This window comes from Acipenser ruthenus, chromosome 2 (assembly GCF_902713425.1).
Source record: "Acipenser ruthenus chromosome 2, fAciRut3.2 maternal haplotype, whole genome shotgun sequence".
NCBI lineage: Eukaryota > Metazoa > Chordata > Actinopteri > Acipenseriformes > Acipenseridae > Acipenser > Acipenser ruthenus.
In genome coordinates, this window is record NC_081190.1 from 18661024 (window position 1) to 18685617 (window position 24594).

Consider the following 24594-nt stretch of genomic DNA (forward strand, 5'->3'; position numbering starts at 1 on the left):
TGAATATGTCGTCACACGAGTGGAAAAGCGTGCAGGCATTTTTAACATTGTGATCAGAAAGAGCGATATCCGATTTCCACAACCTTACCATTAAAATATAATGTGGTATTACGCTGTACTGATATAACAAACTATGGGTGATTACTTTATATAAATTATCATGTCATGCACGAATGTATGAATTGGCTTTCTGTGGTGGTGTACTTTTTTTCTTTCAAGTAGCATATATCTATTATCGTGTTTGCGATATATTTTAATATAAAACATATACACTATTGCAGTTTTGTTACAAAAGATACATTAGTTTATCTCTAATGTAATCACAGTTTTACATATAGACTGCCCCTGTTTTCATTTACGTCGCAAATTCTGGGCCCCTTTACTTTTCAGATAATGTACCAAATTCTGGGCCGATTTGGTTTGCAGATAACATCCCAAATTCTGGGCCGCTTTGGTTTTTAGATAACGTCCCAAATTCTGGGCCGCTTTGGTTTTTAGATAACGTCCCAAATTCTGGGCCGCTTTGATAACATCCCAATTTCTGGGCTGCTCTGGTTTTCAGATAACGTTCCGAATTCTGCATTTTCGAATTCAGGAGTTTTTGAGATATTCTGCTTAGCTGACAGCCGAGTTTCTAAATCATGCATGCACAGTTTACCATAAACTGGACCGTTAATTCATTTAAGAGTAACCCTTAGTACATGATTCAAAGTTAATGTATTTTTTACTCTCCTCAGAAAACATTTAGGAACATGGTATACCAAAAAAAAAAAAAAGGACATCTCATTTGCTTATGTAATGTCCATCAATATATAATGAGGCATAGGGGTTTATCAGAACTTCTGGGTTTAAGAGACCGGTGCCCTTAAACAACTTCAAATAAATCTTATTGTATTGTATTAGTCAGCATTTCCCTTATCTATTCCTGATCATTTATACTGTAGGTCAGGGGTTTTCAACCTTTTTTTGAAACTGTACCCCTTCTATCTGGAGGTTTCAGCTCGAGTACCCCTTTACAATTTTCGCTCAACTGAACGGTACCTCAGTTACAATAAAATGGAGAATAATCTGATGCCCAGCATACACTGCAATACCCAGCAAAGTTATACACTGATATTCTGATAGCACAGCAATTCAAATGAAGTTTGTAATTGGTTGTGTTCCTCAAATACACAATAAAAAGTGATATTTATAGGGTATACAGTTATACAGCGATACAGTGGTTTCGGACATCTAAGAACAGGTACTGCGAGCATCTGGATTTATACTCAGAGATACTCTGTAGCCTCCTGGGACATTCACAGCTTGTTTGACACCCTCTTGTAGTTGCCCGTTTCTGCATATAAAGCAAAATGCTGTTTGTCAATCTCTCTTTTTTCTTATAAATCAGTCTTTCCAAGAATCATTCCAAAAACACTTGAATCAGTTAGGCACTACCAGTCTGACACTACAGGCCTTTAAATTGCAGTACCAATTTGCAAGTTGCTAAGTGGTTGCGTTCCTCAAATTTGCACTGCAAAGTGATATCTTAAAGAATAGGGTATATAGTGCTTTTTTTCGCCTCCCCTCGCTTTTGGTGCAAAACTGTGCTCTGATACACTCAGGCTGATACTGTGATCACAAAACACTTGGAATGGACTTAAATTGGTGCTTCTCTACTCTTTTTAGATGCACAACAATCTTAGCTAAAGAAAATGGGTTCCTTCGAGTTCGTAAGACCCACGACCGACATTAGCTGAGCCTTACCCCGATGGTGTTTTTATAATGGGATTTGCCATAGGGAAGGGGGTAGTCTCTTATCGTACCCGTATCTCCACGACCCCTGGGCCAACAAACTCAGGAGGACATTCTTTGCGTGCACAAGAGTCTTAGCTAAAGAACGACATCAGCCACGGGTTCAAACGACACCCCACCGCCAGATGGTGGGCGTTGCCCCAAAGGGGTTTTATAATGGGATTTCCCATAGACATTTTTCAGGGTGCTGTATCTCGGGTTCCGGGGGTCCCCAAGACTTGAAAATCGGTATGGAGGTCCACCTCGGGGCCCCTGTCGATCCCTCCAAGTGACGTGTCCCCAGCTAGAAAGGACACCAGTTTAGACTTTTTTTGCCAACCTGGAGCTCAAAAGCTATTGGAAATGCAACCTTGACATGCCATCATGCTAAAAATGTGAAAATTTGTTGAAAATGTAGCATTTGAAAACGAGTGGCTCCCTGTGAAGGAGGGCCCCCAGACATGACCCTAGGAAGTTCAACCCGGTTTCTAGGCCCCGGGGTCATGGAGATATGACCCCGAAAAGGGTAGTTTTTGGACATTTTTGACAGGGCGTATCTCTGGTTCTGTGGGGGTTAGGAACTTGATTTTTTTTTGCGTTGGGGCCCCATGGGGCCCCGCACAAGGAGTCACCGTTTTCATGGTTCAAATGCCAGGACGGCTTGGCAAAGTGAATTTTTTCGTCATGACATGAGTTTTTGGGTGAACCACCACACTTTTTAGGGGGTGGTTTGGTGTGCTCCCCTGAGTCTATATCACTTTTAATGGTGGTTCTACGTGCTCGGGTTCGAGAGATATGCCTGAAAATGTGTTTTATAACACTGCCATAGACATGAATGGGGCTGAATACCCGAAAATATATTTTGCATATTTTATATTTTGCTACGGTGGGTGTATGCGTGCAGGGGTTGCATGGTGGTGTATGCGTGCAGGGGTTGCATGGTGTTGTGTGCGTGCAGGGGTTGCATGGTGTTGTGTGCGTGCAGGGGTTGCATGGTGGGTGTATGCGTGCAGGGGTTGCATGGTGGTATGTGCGTGCCAGGGTTGCATGGTGGTACACGTGTGTGGAGGGGAATTGGAGTTCAGGTTTTGCGCACAAGAGGGGCGGGGAAAAGACTGGGAAGGGTAGGGTAAAAGAAAAATTACTACAATCATTTATTTTCACTTTCGACTCCCAGTCTCCTTTCCTCACTTTATGATTTTATTTTGTGATTATTTAATTATTGTCAAAATAAACGGCCTTCATCTACTCACAGTTGCAGTCTCATTTCTGTCCAAAAAGAACCTGAAACACTACAATATATTGATGGACGTTACATAAGAAAACGAGATGTCCTTTTTTCGGAATACCATGTTCCTTCCCAAAAATGTGTTTTAATATTAGCCTTTAATAAAGGAAAACGACTGCTTTAATTAATTTTCATGTATCTATTTCAGTGCAATGTAGTTTCTTCATGTAATAAGAAATACGTTTTTTAACATTTACATTTTTGTTTTTTTCATTAAAAAAAAAAAAAAAAAAAAGATTTCTGGGGAGAGTAAAAAATACATGAACTTTGATTAATGTACTAAGGGTTACTCTCAAATGAATTCACGATCCAGTTTATGGTAAACTGTGCATGCATGCCTTAGAAACTCGGCTGTCAGCTGATTCCCCAAAACTGTGCTGAATTCGGAACTGCAAAGCGGCCCAGAATTTGGGATGTTATCTAAAAACCAAAGCGGCCCAGAATTTCGGACGTTATCTAAAAACCAAGGCGGCCCAGAATTTGGGACATTATCTGAAGAGCAAAGCGGCCCAGAATTTGGGACGTAAATGAAAACAGGGGCAGTCTATATGTAAAACTGTGATTACATTAGAGATAAACTAATGTATCCTGTAACAAAACTGCAATAGCGTATATGTTTTATATTAAAATATATCGCAAAAACGATTATAGATGCTACTTGAAAGAAAAAAGTACACCACCACAGAAAGCCAATTCTTACATTCGTGCATAACATGATAATTTATATAAAGTAATTCCTCATAGTTTGTAATATTAGTACAGTGTAATACCACATTATATTTTAATGGTAAGGTTGTGGAAAGCAAATCGCTCTCTCTATCTGATCACAATGTTAAAAATGCCTGCACGCTTTTCCACTCGTGTGACGACATATTCATGTGACAGACATGGACCAATCAAAACGCGAGACTGTTATGCGGTTCCATCCCAAAAACCGGGCCTGTGTCATACCTCACCCTAGCGGCTCCCTCAGCCTGCTATCCACTTTATCGGGGCTGCCCAAGAGTTTTTCCGCCGCTACCGCTAAATCTTTCTTTCTTTCTTTTATTATTTATTTGTCTCGCCGGGATTTTCGTCCCGGCTGATTTTCCTCCAGCGCTCCCGCACGCCGTTTACGTCTCCGTGGGCAGACCTGAGGGAACAGCAGAATGAAACTTATAGGGTCAGCAATTCCCCCAAGACCCGCCTCCCAGCCACTCAGAGAGAAGGAAAGTCCGCACACCCCCTCTCCCCCCTCTCCGTGTCACCGCCATGACTGACAGGCAGATATTGACGAGCAGCTGCCCTCTCCCTGCAGCACTATGAACACGTCAGAAGAGTCAGCACATGTCTCCCCCTGTTACAATTTGGCTAATTCTTATATGACTATAACTACCAAATTTACACTCACATATCCAGTTTGGCTGTCATCCCTTAGAAATCTGTACTTACACAAAGTACTTAGCACAGTACGGTAAATTATGTGGTCTGGATAACTAAATATACAGATTAGAACATTATATATATATATATATATATATATATATATATATATATATATATATATATATATATATGAATTGTAAGTGATAAAAGAAAAATATGTATTTGAAAAATGAAATACAGCTGCATTTTACAGTTGCCGACCATTGCCCTACTGCATAGCACGACTTCCAGAAAATAAAAAGCTATAATTAAATAAACATTTCAAAAGAAAATATTGTGTAACCAGCTGCAAACTCGTTATATGTAGGCCTACATACACAATTGTAAAATCGAAATAATTATTTATAAAAAATAACATAAAAAAGAAAATAACTCCGTTCCCACAGTGTAACGGGAATGCGCATTCAGGGAAACATGCTTCAAAGTAGCCCCCATATTAGCACAATCCACACAGATGTAACGCTTATCAACTTGTGTGCATTTACCACATACTGCTCTTTCACACTCGGCACAGCTATCAGAAGTTTTATTTGTATTGTATTTAGTTACCTGGCAAATGTTTCTGCCAAAGCTCCGTGGCTAGGATCATAAGAGATCTATCCTGCTGATATTTCCCCCGGTGCATTCATTGTACAAAACGAAGGAATTGATGGCTGCCACGTCCAGCACATTGTAAAATACAGCACCTGGACACTGGTGATTGCTTTCAGTGAGTACTAGTTTTGCGCAGAAGGTGGAAACGCTCTTCTTCTTTGTTTGCTGTTGCAACCAGGCTGTATTTTTTTCTTCAACTGTTTCGCTAATTACAGTGAAATAATAGATATGTATATTGGTAACATTCATCTCTTTTCCTAAGCACGGTTACATCAGCCTAACACACTGTCACCCAGTCTCTGACCAGCGGGGGGCGAGTTTTATCTTTGCACAGGTAGGGGCAGGTCCGCTGCCAGCCAAAACCTGATCCCATATTTGACAGGTTTGTTTGTCCAGCGACACCGTGCTTTTGTCGGAAACAGCTGCTTGTCCATGTAATGTTTTATGTTTAGCTTGAAACAGGCATTTTTGTTTTCAATGAAGTCGTTCCAAATATTTGATGCCAAGGCAAAAATATCAAGGATTTATCGAACAATTCTTGTAACAGTAATATTATAATACAGCAGACTATATATGCTCACTTAGACAGCCAGACGGCAGGTCTCCAAGGAATTGATAGGATTACACTAGATATTTGGATAACACATATCTAGAAGTCAAGAGCAATATTCTATTCTATTCAAATACATACTGCTGTAAACTCGGAGGTACAGATAACAAACAGGCTTGTATACGTTTTAAAAAAACATAGCGTATTGTAGGTTAAACTAACAATAAAAGCATGTGTTGTAGCAAGCCGTCAAAATGACTACTTTTGGCTGTTCTAGGTAGAAGTGCTCATAACTTTATTTATTTATTTTTGCGATTCTGACCTATTTTTTTTAAGCATGCTGCTTATTTGAATATAGTGCTTTAGCATTAAACTAAGAAAAACAACCTCTGACTGCGGCACAAGCACGCCGCCTTCAATTTCCAGTTCGTGCCCAGGTTCAACTAGATGTTATAGCCAGATGTATTGCATTTTTACCCTTAATTTAGATCATTTTGAATATTTTTTATTTAGTAGGCATACAGGAACCTAGATTCAAAATATTATTCTGGAACCATATTTTTGAATATGATTGCCGAGTGTTTCTGTAATTAAAGTAACGAGTGCTAATCTGGCGCCCTTGGAAATCGGGACATTTTTTAAATTTTGGAGAAAAATGTCGGGACCAATAATTGGAAGTGATTGAATGGGAGGGAGGGTAACATTGGTTCTATAGCATATAGAATATTTATTATATAACATATGGAAGTGACGTCACATTAAATAAGAAATAGCTCTCCCGTTTAATTATTATTTTTGAACTACATGTTATAAACATATAGTGTAGGATTACCACCAAAGCGGCTAGAAAATTGGCTCGTGGTTTGAATCATACAGGTGCAGTGGTATCCCAAGCATTACTACTAGGTACTGCAGTTCTAGCAACGCAATACGACTCAAATAAATGCGTTTCTGCAAAGATTACGGGTTAGATTTGCAAATCAAAATAAAGAAAAAACAAAAGCAACTGCCAGCACACGAGAGACAGACTGACATTTGACACCCGATCTGACTAGAATCAGTCGATTGAATGGGAGGTTATCAAGAAGAATCATCTGATTTAACTGGAGTCCATTGAAGGTGTTAAAGGTGATCGTCACATTTGACTACATGGGTAATTAGCTGGCATTGGTCACAGGTGATTATTGTTAATGGGAAGCGCTATAAAAGTGTGGTCTGGAAAAACTAAGGTATCTCTTCGGTTCTTGTTAAGGGTATAATGGAGTTGTTTGCTGGGTGCCGTGGAGCGTCCAGGTCATTGCGCAGTTCCGTTCCATCGGCGATGCAGTTTTTCCTCCTTTTTTCCTGCTTTTTAGTTGCAGGTATTTTTGCTTCGCAGATCTCTGCGGAGCACGGCGAAACAGAGACGTATAGCGAGCTACGCAGCAAGGGAAATGATCCTACTGAGCAAGTACAGGGCGAGGAGTACGACCCCATTGAGCAGGTACAGGGCGAGGAGTACGACCCCATTGAGCAGGTACAGGGCGAGGAGTACGACCCCATTGAGCAGGTACAGGGCGAGGAGCACGACCCCATTGAGCAGGTGCAAGGGGAGGAGAACGACCCTATTGAGCAAGGCGAGGAGTACGACCCCATTGAGCAGGTACAGGGTGAGGAGTACGACCCCATTGAGCAGGTACAGGGAGAGGAGTATGACCCCATTGAGCAGGTACAGGGCGAGGAGCACGACCCCATTGCGCAGGGCGAGGAGCACGACCCCATTGCGCAGGGCGAGGAGCACGACCCCATTGCGCAGGGCGAGGAGCACGACCCCATTGCGCAGGGCGAGGAGCACGACCCCATTGCGCAGGGCGAGGAGCACGACCCCATTGCGCAGGGCGGGGAGCACGACCCCATTGCGCAGGGCGAGGAGCACGACCCCATTGCGCAGGGCGAGGCGCACGACCCCATTGCGCAGGTGCAGGGCGAGGAGCACGACCCCATTGCGCAGGGCGAGGAGCACGACCCCATTGCGCAGGGCGAGGAGCACGACCCCATTGCGCAGGGCGAGGAGCACGACCCCATTGCGCAGGGCGAGGAGCACGACCCCATTGCGCAGGGCGAGGAGCACGACCCCATTGCGCAGGGCGAGGAGCACGACCCCATTGCGCAGGGCGAGGAGCACGACCCCATTGCGCAGGGCGAGGAGCACGACCCCATTGCGCAGGGCGAGGAGCACGACCCCATTGCGCAGGGCGAGGAGCACGACCCCATTGCGCAGGGCGAGGAGCACGACCCCATTGTGCAGGTGCAGGGCGAGGAGCACGACCCCATTGTGCAGGTGCAGGGCGAGGAGCACGACCCCATTGTGCAGGTGCAGGGCGAGGAGCACGACCCCATTGAGCAGGTGCAGGGCGAGGAGCACGATACCATTCAGCAGGTTGAGACGGAGATACACAGTGAGGAAAATGTTCCGGTTCAACCTCCAATACAACCAAGGCCTTACCCTGTGAAGTTTATTCCGCCTTACGGCATCCCAGTGCCTGTCACTCCCTTTCCTTTCAAGCTGCTTAGCCCTCGGGTGATCCCTGTCAACGCGCTCGTGCCGCCTGAGCTCCAAAAGGTCATGAATCCCAAGCCTGTTCCTATGCCCCGGCCGCTACCCATTAGTCTTGCTGCAGCGGTCCGCGTGTTGTGCAGCGAAAACAAAATGTACGTGAGGGTAAGGACTGACCTGTACGGATTCAAGTGTAAAGCAGGCCAGTTGACTCTGGGGACCAGCTGCAGAAGCAATGGAGTCTCTGGTGGGTATCTTCTCTTTACATATGGCCTCAAAGAATGTGGAAGCCAGGCGTCTGTGAGTATCCCATGCCGTAGAGAGTTCTGACTTTACATATTTCTAGCTTCACTTGACTGTTACAAGCAATGGATGATGCATCAGGGTGTGTGGGGTGGCGCTTTTTTTAATATACGTCAATGTAGTTTCAGGCACAATGTGTAACGTTAAGATTCCTATGTATGTAGTGTGTGCTTTTATTTGTGTGTCATTTTAAACCTGCTTTCCGATGTTCTAACTTCATATTCTCTTTCTACACCACCTTCAAGGTGGAAGCTGGACAGTTGGTGTACAAGAACGTCCTTAAATATGTTCCATCTGTGCAAAACAGTACAATTCGGAGATCTATGCCATTCACTCTACCCCTTCAGTGTCGTTACTATAGGTAAGGAACCTCTTTCTAATTATACGGCATGGCAAAAGCGGACTTGTTTATTCTTTTAAATCACCCCGGTTTTAAAAGCGGTTTAACAAAGCTAATGTCCAAGAGTCGTCTTGCATTGAAAAACTCGTCCGCTTGATTCTTCCTGTTTGTAGGTATCACCATGTCTACAGGCACGGTATTCGTCCGCTTTGGAGGAATCCAACTCGGTTCAAGAGTCTCAAGACCCCATACGGCTTTGCCCTAAAAATAATTAATGGTAAGCAGAACTCTTCAACGGTTATATAACTATATAAAGCGTAGTGTAGTACCTACAGCATGTCTTGTTCTGTATATCATTAAGGGTTCCCTATTATCTATGATTTTAAATAGGGTGTATACAGATGAGGACAAGTACTGTTGAAGCGGGGGTGCTACACTGTACTGTGGTTCTCCTGGGAGTCCACATGTCAAAATAGTGTCCCGTTTTAATGCTAATCCCCCCCCCCCCCCCAACTGCATGCTTCAACTGTCTGTTCCACCCTCCCACCTTGTGTGGGTTTTTTTTTTTTACTCCTTAGGTGACTGGGTTCCTGAGCGCATGATGAATACATTCTACCTTGGACAACCCATACACTTTCAAGCTACTACAAATCTTACTATTCCTGGGACAAAGCTTTTCATCCACAGCTGTTATGCAACCGCATCTCCAGCTTCAAATTCAACGCCCAGATACACAGTGATTGAGAATTATGGGTAAGACTATTGGTTATTATATGAAAACCTGGATGCTGCTCTCCTGGCTTTCTGTGGAGGTCAGCTGTTCTAAAACCACGGCATGACTGATAATGCTTCACAGGGATGCTCCAACCCTGTGCTCACAGTTCACTTTGCATGAACTACAATTTTAGATGGAGGCAAATGTTCAACTTTATGGCAGTTGTAGTATATGGCTTTGGTGTCGCATGTTGCAAGGTAATGACTTGGGAGTGACTTTATTGACACTGGAGTTGCATTACCTCACCACACCACAGCAATGACATCGCATCTTAAATATGCCAGGGCTTACAAATTACTTTTTGCAATCCTGTTCTGTGCTTGAAACCCACATGCTCTTTTCATTGCACTTCCTCCCTTTCCAGGTGCATGGTGGACAGCAAGTATGAAACCTGTAGCTCCCATTTTGTGCCTCCCAGAACCAACAATACAATCAATTTAATTGTTGATGCTTTCCAGTTCAACACGCTGTCCCCTCTGGTAGGTTTCCCTTTGTACCTGCTCATCCCTATACTGGGCTTTGGCACCCAGATCTCTTCCAATGCAATTGGAGTTTCTTCTGCTACTCTGACACCAGTGCCGTGTTCACTCTTCGTAAAACGATATTGCCAGCATGTGTTGGAAGTGTGACTTTTGCATGAAGTGAATGGCAGCCCAAAGTTAATGGCTATGATCGTGCCGTGTTTAGGTGGTGTGGCCTGACGCTCATTCAATGTAGTTAAGATGTCTGACGCGCACTGCTTGCATGCATGAACACAAATGGTTAGCTGCAGAAGTTGACCAAGTTGCTCCTCCAGTCATCTGGTGTATCGTCTGTCTAATATTGCTAAGGAAATAATTCTCCATTCTATTCCCAAGGTAAACAAGTACTACATGCACTGCACAATGGTGGTAACGAGCAACAGCATGGTAACGCAGAGTACCAAATCTTGCCACTATGATAAGAACGTGAACAGGTAGGTTCCATTTAAGGGTTAAAGGTATCGCTCCATTGCATGTCTTGGGTAGTGCAAGATGAAGGCAACCATTAATGATGTGTTAATTTTCTAGAACTAAAGATTTGGTTTCCATAGTTCTGGGAGGGTGGCATTCCAATGAGGCACCATGCTCTTTCTAGGAGCATGTAACTTGAGGCAGTTCCATGTGAATAACTACTAATGTCTCTGTTCAGGTGGGTGGAACTTGAAGGTAACCACAGTGTCTGTTCCTGCTGTGACTCTGTGTGCATAAATGAAGATGTGACTTTGCCCATCGGTATGTATACGACCCCCAGAAAGCAAGGGGAAGGGTGTAAAAATTGCAGATCCAGTAACTTCTGCTTGAGTGACTCTTGTGGCAGTGGTAAGACCTTGGCTTGTACGCTAAAATGTATTTATTTTTACATGTATCCCCTCAGTTACTAAAAGCACCATAAGCAGCGATGCCCTGCTGGTCCTTGAAAAGCAGGGAGGTGACGACGGGGAGAGGAAGACTGGCGCGGCCATTCTTGAACTGAAGGAGGACTTGCTGTCTTACAAAGGCGTGTCCAAAGAGGATCGGGAGGCACTGTCTCCAGAGGACGATGCCTTTGACGAGAATGACTATAACAGGCTTTTGGATGTTGAGGCAGAAGGCAATGACAATTCTGATGATCCGAACCAGCATTTGGAAGGTACCTATGATGCCTCCAAGGTGCCAGAGCACAGTGACACTGAGAACTATGAGGGGGCTGGGGAGCCTGGTCACTTCGAAGAGGCGGATGAGTGGAGGGCTCTGTCTGCAGAGGAAGCCGGTATGCTTTATTTAATTCTTGCACATTCTGTGGCTTTTAACTGGCGTACGGAGTGTCTACCATGAGGAGTATGGGAAGAAGCAAAGTAATATTTCAATTGTCTTATTGAGGATATGGCACGTTTTTTATTGTTTAGTTTTTGGAGATGAAGCACTCTGTAGTTGTGGTGTGTGTTTATTGTGGCACTTTTAAAATCCACATTGCCCTTGTTCTGCATGCAATTCTAATACTGATCATCCGTGTTTCTTTCTCCAGGTGGTAACTGAAGATGCAGTTCTGTCTAGTTATTGGATTATCATGACTGCTAAATAAAGGTGTTGACATTTTTTATACCTTTTTTGTACTTTCAGTTATTTTGTCCCTCATCTGAATTGGTTTTAAATGTACCCAGTAAACAAATGGGCTGGATTAAATAAGTTGAGATCAGTTGGCTCCTCTGAACCACCTCCGATTTTAGATGGGCTGAATGGCCTCCCCTCTATCTTTTTAGAATGGTGGCTTTTGTTTGGTTTAAGGATGAGACTTGAAACAGAGCTCCTGTTGTAAGTGACTCTGCTATTGCGTAGTTCATCTCCAAGTCGCTTTGGAGAAGTGTCTGCTAAATGACTATAAACTGACAATGCTGGTATGTGCTGAGGAAACCACAAATCTAGGACCAACTTTTGCCTTCTGTTTCATTAGAAAGGAAGTGTGACAGCCTCCATACCCACCTTGGTCTGGTGGGATTACACCGCCTGAGAGCAGGGGAAAAAGCTCCCCATGCACTAACATCTGCTGTACTTGAACCACCACATCGTGCCAAATAACCACAACCTAAAACTTTGGACACTGAACAAAACTTGAATATATATTTGTGTCTCAAAGCTCAGGGATGGAAATAAAACTACTAGCTTGATTAGCCACATTGTGTACAGGTAACAAGATCAGGTATCTTATTACACTCCCAGTAAAACCAGGAATGGATCCAACTGCTCTGCAACATGAGTCTCTCTTTGGACTAAAACATAATTTCTATACCTTATAGCAATACATCAATATAAAAGAGATACCAAATTCACATATATGCGCTATATTGAAAAATAAGAACTGTCTTCAAAAGGCAGAGACTTGTGAATACGACCAAACAGCAACCAGTTTTTTTTTTTTCAGAGCATAGACCACTCAACTTGTAGTTAGCAAGTCGCGTGATCCTTGACTGGTTTTACCTTGGTTTTTATAGGATTTTTCCCTCTATTGAATACATGAGGAGTCCCAATTAAATCTGATCACCAATCTGCTTTGACAGTTTCTATCTTTGAGTTAATGATATTTTCTAGAAGGATCTGGTCAACTCTATTTTCAAAATTTAAGTGCATGTGAGCGCATGGTTCACTATCTTCCACCCCTCCTTTCCCTAAAATTGAGGTAAACTGGAGTTCACAGGGTCCTTGCTACCAAATTCAATGCAAGTATATGCAAGAGGTGTTTTTAATATGTAACACCAGCTCTATTTAATGATTTTAACCTGGGTCAAAAAAATATAAATGTCCCTCTTAGCTGCGTATTATGTTACCTTTTCAGTGTGTTGTCAATGGGTCAGTTTAACTTCATATACAAATGTGTGCTAACAAAGTATTTGACAAAGACTGCCTCTGAATACGCATACAGTGGCAAGTCCAGTTATTTTCATTTAAAATCAAGATATAATAAACTATGTTAAATATAATATCCTTGTATTAACTGGTACCGTGCTTGGACCAAGCTTGACCTCCCTCTTGGTTTCTAAAAATTTGCCTGCACAAGCAGGTTTCAGACACCTGTTGGTTATCATTCAAGGTTGGCAAATCCTGTGGGATCTGCCTGTCAGTCATGGCAGTGACACAGAGATGTGGGGAAGAGGGTGTGCGCGCTTTCCCTCTCTCTGAGTGGCTGGGAGGCGGATTTTAGTGGGATTGTTGATCCTATAAATTAATACTGTGCTGTTTCCTCAGATCTGCCCCTTTAGACCTGAACAACGAGCAAGCGGTCTCGCTGCTCGGCAAGACCACAGACGGACAGGAGAAAAGACCTGAAACTCAGAGAGAAGAAACTAAAGAAATAGAGAGAAAGTGGGGAATCCTTGGACAGACCCCGATGAGGCTGTGTGGTCCAGTGGTTAAAGAAAAGGGCTTGTAACCAGGAGGTCCCTGGTTCAAATCCCACCTCAGCCACTAAATCAGTGTGTTACCCTGAGCAAGTCACTTAACCTCCTTGTGCTCCGTCTTTCGGGTGAGATGTAACTGTAAGTGACTCTGCAGCTGATGCATTGTTCACACACCCTAGTCTCTGTAAGTCGCCTTGGATAAAGGCGTCTGCTAAATAAACAAATAATAATAATATTGTTTTAGAGTTAGCTGACGAAACAGCATAGAGTAGGACGGAGACCCGGGTCGTAAGGGTAGCGGTGACTGGGGAAAATCACGCTGCAAAGTATAGCACATTTATTTTGTAGTTTTCATTACTGTGTTTTATTTTCCCTGTTTCTTTTTGCCTTTTCGTTTTTTGAGCACCTGCTGCGAGTGCACCTGAACTGTACTGAGTACCCTGCCGTGGTATTCCCGTAAGTTCTGGATATCATAGTTGTTAGCCAGACCACGGACAACAGCGCCCTCTGCGGGCTAAAAGAAATCAATACAAATCACACGATCAAAAAATAAATAAAACCGAGCACCTGTGCGGTGTTTCAATTACAACTTCTGTGTCAGTGAATACCCACAGCCTTCCATAGGGTCCATCAAAGAACCGCACACCCTTGCAACCGAGGCCTTCCATGCAAAAGGATCTAATGATTTATAGCACAAAAGGGAGGTGCCAGAACCGTCTGTGACAATTAGTTCTCCTGAGGCATTTACTTGGTGAAGCCCGGCAAACATATTTTGCGTCGCTGAAACAAAAGACTATGATGGACTTTCTCAAGGTTCAAAAGAACGGCTTGCACCAGCGAGTTGTTTAAAAAAAGCGGTTGTGAAAAATAAAACACTTCTGTTGTTATGTATACTGTTAAAATGTAAGAACTTAAAATGATTGGTTACTGTATTTTATTCATGCATTCTTAGTCACACGCAAGGACACCACATGAAAATGAAAAAGACTTTGGAGTTTATGTTGACTCAGAAATGTCCTCATCTAGACAATGTGGGAAAGCTTTAAAAAAAAATGCCAACAAGATACTTGGATATATTGTGAGAAGTGATGAATTTAAATCAAGGGAAGTAATGTTAAAACTTTACAATGCATTAGTAAGACCTCACCTAGAATATTGTGTTCAGTTCTGGTCACCTCGTTACAAAAAGGATACTGCTGCTCTAGAAAGAGTGCAAAGAAGAGCAACCAGAATTATCCCGGGTTTAAAAGGCATGTCCTATGCAGACAGGCTAAAAGAATTGAATCTATTCAGTCTTGAACAAAGAAGACTACGCAGTGATCTGATTCAAGCAATCAAAATCCTAAAAGGTATTGACAATGTCGACCCAGGGGACTTTTTCGACCTGAAAAAAGAAACACGGACCAGGGGTCGCAGATAGAGATTAGATAAAGAGGCATTCAGAACAGAAAACAGGAGGCACTTTTTTACACAGATAATTGTGAGGGTCTGGAACCAACTCCCCAGTAATGTTGTTGAAGCTGACACCCTGGAAGAAGTTGCTTGATGAGATTCTGGGATCAATAAGCTACTAACAACCAAACGAGCAAGATGGGCCGAATGGCTTCCTCTCGTTTGTAAACTTTCTTATGTTCTTATGTTCTTATACGTGGATCATACACACACACACACACACGTATATATATATATATATATATATATATATATATATATATATATATATATATATATAAAAATCACACAAATATAGTTTACTTACAGTTTTTTATTTTTCAAGAGAAACTCCAAATAAAATGTAAACTAAATTTACAACAAAATAAATCCTTTTCAAAATTGCTATTATAGTTTTGTCTTTTTATGTTTCACAGCAGGGTTGAGTTGGGGGCTTTCAGTCAAAACAAGAGCAGCACGGTCTGTGCCATCAAACTTTTATGAGAACACGTTCCATTTGCTGCTGACCTACAATAACAGCGTTCATTTTTTTCTATATAGTTTTTCTAAATCTCCCTTTTCTAAGGCTTTTAATGGTAGTTTAAGGATATGTTATAAAGAATTACACTATGTAACACAATTTTTGTTCCTGGGTAGTAAGTGTTATTTCCTAATTGCTTATGCCTCAAAAGTATAGAAAATGGCTATTATTCCCCACAAACTTTGCTTTTGTGACCAGGACAGTGATATTTTGAAATTTACCTATTTCCAATGAGAAAACGGGCAAATTTGTGTCTTTTCATTCACATAAAGTCAGAAAAAAACAACATATGAATCCAAATTAACATGTATTTATACTAAAGTAATACAAAAATGACTACAAAAGATTTAGAAGTGAGTAGTTTTTCGAGATTTACGATTATACTGTAAATCACTTTCACGAATCAGCCCCCAAATGTAGTCTCCCATCATGTTCTCGTTATACTGTCCTTGGTAGTGGCGTTCAAAGTCCAGTATATCCTGGTGGAAGCGCTCGCCTTGCTCCTCCGAGTACGCTCCCATGTTCTCCTTGAATTTATCAAGATGAGCATCAAGGATATGGACTTTGAGAGACATCCTACAGCCCACTGTGCCGTAGTTCTTCACCAGAGTCTCAACCAGCTCCACATAGTTTTCGGCCTTGTGATTGCCCAGGAAGCCCCGAACCACTGCGACAAAGCTGTTCCAAGCCGCTTTCTCCTTACTAGTGAGCTTCTTGGGGAATTCATTGCACTCCAGTATCTTCTTTATCTTCCCTAAGACAGCTTAGGGAAGAAGTCTTGAAGGTACTTGAAGGCTGCCGACTCCTTATCTAGAGCTCTGACAAATTGTTTCATAAGGCCCAATTTGATGTGCAGTGGTGGCATCAGCACCTTCCGGGGGTCCACCAGTGGCTCCCACTTGACGTTGTTCCTCCCCACAGAGAACTCGGTCCGCTTGGAAGGGTCCACCATGCAGAAGTAACAGTTGCTTGAGTTGTCAGTGGGTTCCCGCCAAATTCTTGGGATAGCGAACTTCATGGCTCTCTTTTCCCCTCTGTATCATCCTACAAAAATACATTTATTTCACCCATGACTAATGTGTAAGAGATTCTCGCAACATTTTTCATATATGATATATTTTTTCAATAACATTGAAAATTGTAAAACATTTTAAAATTAAAAACGTTTACAATTTTAAAAATTTTAACAAATTTTATAACATAAAATTCCGAGCAACAATTGTCCATCTTACCTTCCAGAGTTTTTTTGCAGTGCTCGCAGGTGAAATGAGGTGCCCAGGGTTTGTCTTGATCCCCGACAGGCATGCCGAAATATGCCTTGTAGGCCTCACACATCTTAGCAGATGCTTCCACGGAGTACTTTTTCGCTCTTGTCTTGATAAATTGGCTACAGACATAGCAAAATGGGTCTGCCGGATGCTTGCAGCTTCTTGATGCCATCTCAGAAAAATGCAGATATGTATCCACTTAGGCAGCTGGAACTAAACTGAACTGGTGGGCTTAAGGCCCCTGTATTTATACTACTATTTATATTACTGGAAAGTTCTAGAAAGTTCTAGAAGTTACTCAAAGTTTACTCAGCACTGAATCTATCTGGAATCTTCTGGAAAATAGGTAAATTTCAAAATATCACTTTCCTGGTCACAAAAGCAAAGTTTGTGGGGAATAATAGCCATTTTCTATACTTTTGAGGCATAAGCAATTAGGAAATAACACTTACTACCCAGGAACCAAAGAAAAAAAAATTGTTACACGGTGTTATTTAAAGGAAGGAGGACACGATATTAGAAGGAAATTATACGGTGCTACCACAATGCAGTGCTGCAAAAAATCAGGCATAATAACAAACATTGTAATGACTGTACCGTGGCACAAAGCACTCATCTAAATCATAATAAACCTGTAATCCTTAATAATTGTCCACATGTAACTGGTATGCTTACACATCTAGTTCTCCCAAGAACATATCAAAACGGATGTTGATGAACTACAGCTAGCACATATATATATATATATATATATATATATATATATATATATATATATATATATATATATATATATATATATATATTGCATTATATGCGCTAATTTAGATATATATATATATAATCATATAAAAGGCTGACGTAAATAATGAAAAACTATAATAAAATGAACATTTCAAAAGAAGATATTGTGTAAACAGGTGTAAACTGCTATATGTACATACGAAATTGTGAAAACGAAGTCATTATTTACAAAAATAACATAAAGGGCTTTTTTTCACATACTTCCAAAAAATGAAAAACTTTAATAAAATAAACATTTAAAAAGAAAATATTGTGTAACCAGCTGCAAACTCGTTATATGTAGGCCTACATACACAATTGTAAAATCGAAATAATTATTTATAAAAAAAATAACATAAAAAAGAAAATAACTCCGTTCCCACAGTGTAACGGGAATGCGCATTCAGGGAAACATGCTTCAAAGTAGCCCCCATATTAGCACAATCCACACAGATGTAACGCTTATCAACTTGTGTGCATTTACCACATACTGCTCTTTCACACTCGGCACAGCTATCAGAAGTTTTATTTGTATTGTATTTAGTTACCTGGCATTGTTGTCTGATGCGTGTGTCACTTGATGGCTACGCACTGTATCCAGTTTGAGCTGCGTTTCCCTGCAGCTTTGCAGTTTTCTGAGCCAAATGTTTCTGCCAAAGCACCGTGGCTAGCATTATAAGAGATATATCCTACTGATATTTTCCCCGGTGCATTCATTGTACAAAACGAAGGAATTGATGGCTGCCACGTCCAGCACATTGTAAAATACAGCACCTGGACACTGGTGATTGCTTTCAGTGAGTACTAGTTTTGCGCAGAAGGTGGAAACGCTCTTCTTCTTTGTTTACTGTTGCAACCAGGCTGTATTTTTTTCTTCAACTGTTTCGCTAATTACAGTGAAATAATAGATATGTATATTGGTAACATTCATCTCTTTTCCTAAGCACGGTTACATCAGCCTAACACACTGTCACCCAGTCTCTGACCAGCGGGGGGCGAGTTTTATCTTTGCACAGGTAGGGGCAGGTCCGCTGCCAGCCAAAACCTGATCCCATATTTGACAGGTTTGTTTGTCCAGCGACACCGTGCTTTTGTCGGAAACAGCTGCTTGTCCATGTAATGTTTTATGTTTAGCTTGAAACAGGCATTTTTGTTTTCAATGAAGTCGTTCCAAATATTTGATGCCAAGGCAAATATATTTGTAGTTGCTCTCAGATCAAAACGCAAAAATATCAAGGATTTATCGAACAATTCTTATAATAGTAATATTATAATACAGCAGACTATATATGCCCACTTAGACAGCCAGACGGCAGTTCTCCAAGGAATTGATAGGATTACACTGGATATTTGGATAACACATATCTAGAAGTCAAGAGCAATATTCTATTCTATTCAAATACATACTGCTGTAAACTCGGAGGTACAGATAACAAACAGGCTTGTATACGTTTTAAAAAAACATAGCGTATTGTAGGTTAAACTAACAATAAAAGCATGTGTTGTAGCAAGCCGTCAAAATGACTACCTTTGGCTGTTCTAGGTAGAAGTGCTCATAACTTTATTTATTTATTTTTGCGATTCTGACCTATTTTTTTTTAAGCATGCTGCTTATTTGAATATAGTGCTTTAGCATTAAACTAAGAAAAACAACCTCTGACTGCGGCACAAGCACGCCGCTTTCAATTTCCAGTTCGTGCCCAGGTTCAACTAGATGTTATAGCCAGATGTATTGCTTTTTTACCCTTAATTTAGATCATTTTGCATATTTTTTATTTAGTAGGGCTACAGGAACCTAGATTCAAAATATTATTCTGGAACCATATTTTTGAATATGATTGCCGAGTGTTTCTGTAATTAAAGTAACGAGTGCTAATCTGGCGCCTTTAGAAATCGGGACATTTTTTAAATTTTGGAGAAAAATGTCGGGACCAATAATTGGAAGTGATTGAATGGGAGGGAGGGTAACATTGGTTCTATAGCATATAGAATATTTATTATATAACATATGGAAGTGACGTCACATTAAATAAGAAATAGCTCTCCCGTTTAATTATTATTTTTGAGCTACATGTTATAAACATATAGTGTAGGATTACCACCAAAGCGGCTAGAAAATTGGCTCGTGGTTTGAATCATACAGGTGCAGTGGTATCCCAAGCATTACTACTATGTACTGCAGTTCTAGCAACGCAATACGACTCAAATAAATGCGTTTCTGCAAAGATTACGGGTTAGATTTGCAAATCAAAATAAAGAAAAAACAAAAGCAACTGCCAGCACACGAGAGACAGACTGACATTTGACACCCGATCTGACTAGAATCAGTCGATTGAATGGGAGGTTATCAAGAAGAATCATCTGATTTAACTGGAGTCCATTGAAGGTGTTAAAGGTGATCGTCACATTTGACTACAGGGGTAATTAGCTGGCATTGGTCACAGGTGATTATTGTTAATGGGAAGCGCTATAAAAGTGTGGTCTGGAAAAACAATGGTATCTCTTCGGTTCTTGTTAAGGGTATAATGGAGTTGTTTGCTGGGTGCCGTGGAGCGTCCCGGTCATTGCGCCGTTCCGTTCCATCGGCGATGCAGTTTTTCCTCCTTTTTTCCTGCTTTTCAGTTGCAGGTATTTTTGCTTTGCAGATCTCTGCGGAGCACGGCGAAACAGAGACGTATAGCGAGCTACGCAGCAAGGGAAATGATCCTACTGAGCAAGTGCAGGGCGAGGAGTACGACCCCATTGAGCAGGTACAGGGCGAGGAGTACGACCCCATTGAGCAGGTACAGGGCGAGGAGTACGACCCCATTGAGCAGGTGCAAGGCGAGGAGTACGACCCTATTGAGCAGGTACAGGGCGAGGAGTACGACCCTATTGAGCAGGTACAGGGTGAGGAGTATGACCCTATTGAGCAGGTACAGGGCGAGGAGTATGACCCTATTGAGCAGGTACAGGGCGAGGAGCACGACCCCATTGAGCAGGGCGAGGAGCATGACCCCATTGTGCAGGGCGAGGAGCACGACCCCATTGTGCAGGGCGAGGAGCACGACCCCATTGTGCAGGGCGAGGAGCACGACCCCATTGTGCAGGGCGCGGAGCACGACCCCATTGTGCAGGGCGCGGAGCACGACCCCATTGTGCAGGGCGCGGAGCACGACCCCATTGTGCAGGGCGAGGAGCACGACCCCATTGTGCAGGGCGAGGAGCACGACCCCATTGTGCAGGGCGAGGAGCACGACCCTATTGAGCAGGTGCAGGGCGAGGAGCACGACCCCATTGTGCAGGGCGAGGAGCACGACCCCATTGTGCAGGGCGAGGAGCACGACCCCATTGTGCAGGGCGAGGAGCACGACCCCATTGTGCAGGGCGAGGAGCACGACCCCATTGTGCAGGTGCAGGGCGAGGAGCACGACCCCATTGTGCAGGGTGAGGAGCACGACCCCATTGAGCAGGTGCAGGGCGAGGAGCACGATACCATTCAGCAGGTTGAGACGGAGATACACAGTGAGGAAAATGTTCCGGTTCAACCTCCAATACAACCAAGGCCTTACCCTTTGAAGTTTATTCCGCCTTACGGCATCCCAGTGCCTGTCACTCCCTTTCCTTTCAAGCTGCTTAGCCCTCGGGTGATCCCTTTCAACGTGCCCGTGCCGCCTGAGCTCCAAAAGGTCATGAATCCCAAGCCTGTTCCTATGCCCCGGCCGCTACCCATTAGTCTTGCTGCAGCGGTCCGCGTGTTGTGCAGCGAAAACAAAATGTACGTGAGGGTAAGGACTGACCTGTATGGATTCAAGTGTAAAGCAGGCCAGTTGACTCTGGGGACCAGCTGCAGAAGCAATGGAGTCTCTGGTGGGTATCTTCTCTTTACATACGGCCTCAAAGAATGTGGAAGCCAGGCGTCTGTGAGTATCCCATGCCGTAGAGAGTTCTGACTTTACATATTTCTAGCTTCACTTGACTGTTACAAGCAATGGATGATGCATCAGGGTGTGTGGGGTGGCGCTTTTTTTTAATATACATCAATGTAGTTTCATGCACAATGTGTAACGTTACGATTCCTATGTATGTAGTGTGTGCTTTTATTTGTGTGTCATTTTAAACCTGCTTTCCGATGTTCTAACTTCATATTCTCTTTCTACACCACCTTCAAGGTGGAAGCTGGACAGTTGGTGTACAAGAACGTCCTTAAATATGTTCCATCTGTGCAAAACAGTACAATTCGGAGATCTATGCCATTCACTGTACCCCTTCAGTGTCGTTACTATAGGTAAGGAACCTCTTTCTAATTATACGGCATGGCAAAAGCGGACTTGTTTATTCTTTTAAATCACCCCGGTTTTAAAAGCGGTTTAACAAAGCTAATGTCCAAGAGTCATATTGCATTGAAAAACTCGTCCGCTTGATTCTTCCTGTTTGTAGGTATCACCATGTCTACAGGCACGGTATTCGTCCGCTTTGGAGGAATCCAACTCGGTTCAAGAGTCTCAAGACCCCATACGGCTTTGCCCTAAAAATAATTAATGGTAAGCAGAACTCTTCAACGGTTATATAACTATATAAAGCGTAGTGTAGTACCTACAGCATGTCTTGTTCTGTATATCATTAAGGGTTCCCTATTATCTATGATTTTAAATAGGGTGTATACAGATGAGGACAAGTACTGTTGAAGCGGGGGTGCTACACTGTACTGTGGTTCTCCTGGGAGTCCACATGTCAAAATAGTGTCCCGTTTTAATGCTAATCCCCCCCCAACTGCATGCTTCAACTGTCTGTTCCACCCTCCCACCTTGTGTGGGTTTTTTTTACTCCTTAGGTGACTGGGTTCCTGAGCGCATGATGAATACATTCTACCTTGGACAACCCATACACTTTCAAGCTACTACAAATCTTACTATTCCTGGGACAAAGCTTTTCATCCACAGCTGTTATGCAACCGCATCTCCAGCTTCAAATTCAACGCCCAGATACACAGTGATTGAGAATTATGGGTAAGACTATTGGTTATTCTATGAAAACCTGGATGCTGCTCTCCTGGCTTTCTGTGGAGGTCAGCTGTTCTAAAACCACTGCATGACTGATAATGCTTCACAGGGATGCTCCAACCCTGTGCTCACAGTTCACTTTGCATGAACTACAATTTTAGATGGAGGCAAATGTTCAACTTTATGGCAGTTGTAGTATATGGCTTTGGTGTCGCATGTTGCAAGGTAATGACTTGGGAGTGACTTTATTGACACTGGAGTTGCATTACCTCAACACACCACAGCAGTGACATTGCATCTTAAATATGCCAGGGCTTACAAATTACTTTTTGCAATCCTGTTCTGTGCTTGAAACCCACATGCTCTTTTCATTGCACTTCCTCCCTTTCCAGGTGCATGGTGGACAGCAAGTATGAAACCTGTAGCTCCCATTTTGTGCCTCCCAGAACCAACAATACAATCAATTTAATTGTTGATGCTTTCCAGTTCAACACGCTGTCCCCTCTGGTAGGTTTCCCTTTGTACCTGCTCATCCCTATACTGGGCTTTGGCACCCAGATCTCTTCCAATGCAATTGGAGTTTCTTCTGCTACTCTGACACCAGTGCCGTGTTCACTCTTCGTAAAACGATATTGCCAGCATGTGTTGGAAGTGTGACTTTTGCATGAAGTGAATGGCAGCCCAAAGTTAATGGCTATGATCGTGCCGTGTTTAGGTGGTGTGGCCTGACGCTCATTCAATGTAGTTAAGATGTCTGACGCGCACTGCTTGCATGCATGAACACAAATGGTTAGCTGCAGAAGTTGACCAAGTTGCTCTCCAGTCATCTGGTGTATAGTCTGTCTAATATTGCTAAGGAAATAATTCTCCATTCTATTCCCAAGGTAAACCAGTACTACATGCACTGCACAATGGTGGTAACGAGCAACAGCATGGTAACGCAGAGTACCAAATCTTGCCACTATGATAAGAACGTGAACAGGTAGGTTCCATTTAAGGGTTAAAGGTATCGCTCCATTGCATGTCTTGGGTAGTGCAAGATGAAGGCAACCATTAATGATGTGTCAATTTTCTAGAACTAAAGATTTGGTTTCCATAGTTCTGGGAGGGTGGCATTCCAATGAGGCACCATGCTCTTTCTAGGAGCATGTAACTTGAGGCAGTTCCATGTGAATAACTACTAATGTCTCTGTTCAGGTGGGTGGAACTTGAAGGTAACCACAGTGTCTGTTCCTGCTGTGACTCTGTGTGCATAAATGAAGATGTGACTTTGCCCATCGGTATGTATACGACCCCCAGAAAGCAAGGGGAAGGGTGTAAAAATTGCAGATCCAGTAACTTCTGCTTGAGTGACTCTTGTAGCAGTGGTAAGACCTTGGCTTGTACGCTAAAATGTATTTATTTTTAAATGTATCCCCTCAGTTACTAAGAGCACCATAAGCAGCGATGCCCTGCTGGTCCTTGAAAAGCAGGGAGGTGACGACGGGGAGAGGAAGACTGGCGCGGCCATTCTTGAACTGGAGGAGGACTTGCTGTCTTCCGAAGGCGTGTCCAAAGAGGATCGGGAGGCACTGTCTCCAGAGGACGATGCCTTTGACGAGAATGACTATAACAGGCTTTTGGATGTTGAGGCAGAAGGCAATGACAATTCTGATGATCCGAACCAGCATTTGGAAGGTACCTATGATGCCTCCAAGGTGCCAGAGCACAGTGACACTGAGAACTATGAGGGGGCTGGGGAGCCTGGTCCCTTCGAAGAGGCGGATGAGTGGAGGGCTCTGTCTGCAGAGGAAGCCGGTATGCTTTTTTAATTCTTGCACATTCTGTGGCTTTTAACTGGCGTACGGAGGGTCTACCATGAGGAGTATGGGAAGAAGCAAAGTAATATTTCAATTGTCTTATTGAGGATATGGCACGTTTTTTACTGTTTAGTTTTTGGAGATGAAGCACTCTGTAGTTGTGGTGCACTTTTAAAATCCACATTGCCCTTGTTCTGCATGCAATTCTAATACTGATCATCCGTGTTTCTTTCTCCAGGTGGTAACTGAAGATGCAGTTCTGTCTAGTTATTGGATTATCATGACTGCTAAATAAAGGTGTTGACATTTTTGTA

General features: G+C 42.7%; 3 protein-coding genes across 3 annotated transcripts in view; all 3 read left to right on the forward strand.

The window, feature by feature from the left end:
• Positions 1-21770, forward strand: part of LOC131705009 (uncharacterized) — a 33605-nt gene extending 11835 nt beyond the window's left edge. The window contains exons 2-3 of the mRNA XM_059006886.1: positions 20454-21401; positions 21651-21770. Coding sequence (XP_058862869.1) covers positions 20454-21401; positions 21651-21770 — 1068 coding nt within the window. The remainder of the gene's footprint in view (positions 1-20453; positions 21402-21650) is intronic.
• Positions 6873-8849, forward strand: LOC131698555 (uncharacterized). The gene is made up of 2 exons (XM_058990670.1): positions 6873-8466; positions 8715-8849. The coding sequence occupies exons 1-2, from the start codon at positions 6889-6891 to the stop codon at positions 8832-8834; spliced, it is 1698 nt and encodes a 565-aa protein (XP_058846653.1). The 5' UTR covers positions 6873-6888; the 3' UTR covers positions 8835-8849.
• A 142-nt stretch (positions 21771-21912) lies between the features above and the next one.
• On the forward strand, positions 21913-24594 carry LOC131698556 (uncharacterized). The gene is made up of 7 exons (XM_058990678.1): positions 21913-22022; positions 22313-22487; positions 22874-22988; positions 23366-23463; positions 23679-23761; positions 23904-24278; positions 24519-24594. Exons 2-7 carry the CDS (start codon positions 22333-22335, stop codon positions 24527-24529), a joined length of 837 nt encoding a protein of 278 aa, XP_058846661.1. The 5' UTR covers positions 21913-22022; positions 22313-22332; the 3' UTR covers positions 24530-24594.

What these genes read in the sequence shown, in the direction of transcription:
- LOC131698556 (XM_058990678.1), top strand. Translation starts at nt 22,333, where the DNA reads ATGATGAATACATTCTACCTTGGACAACCCATACACTTTCAAGCTACT. An exon ending in TATGATAAGAACGTGAACAG is followed by an intron (nt 23,464 to 23,678) that starts GTAGGTTCCATT and finishes GTCTCTGTTCAG; the next exon opens with GTGGGTGGAACTTGAAGGTA. An exon ending in AGATGTGACTTTGCCCATCG is followed by an intron (nt 23,762 to 23,903) that starts GTATGTATACGA and finishes GTATCCCCTCAG; the next exon opens with TTACTAAGAGCACCATAAGC.
- LOC131698555 (XM_058990670.1), top strand. Translation starts at nt 6,889, where the DNA reads ATGGAGTTGTTTGCTGGGTGCCGTGGAGCGTCCAGGTCATTGCGCAGT. An exon ending in AATGTGGAAGCCAGGCGTCT is followed by an intron (nt 8,467 to 8,714) that starts GTGAGTATCCCA and finishes ACCACCTTCAAG; the next exon opens with GTGGAAGCTGGACAGTTGGT.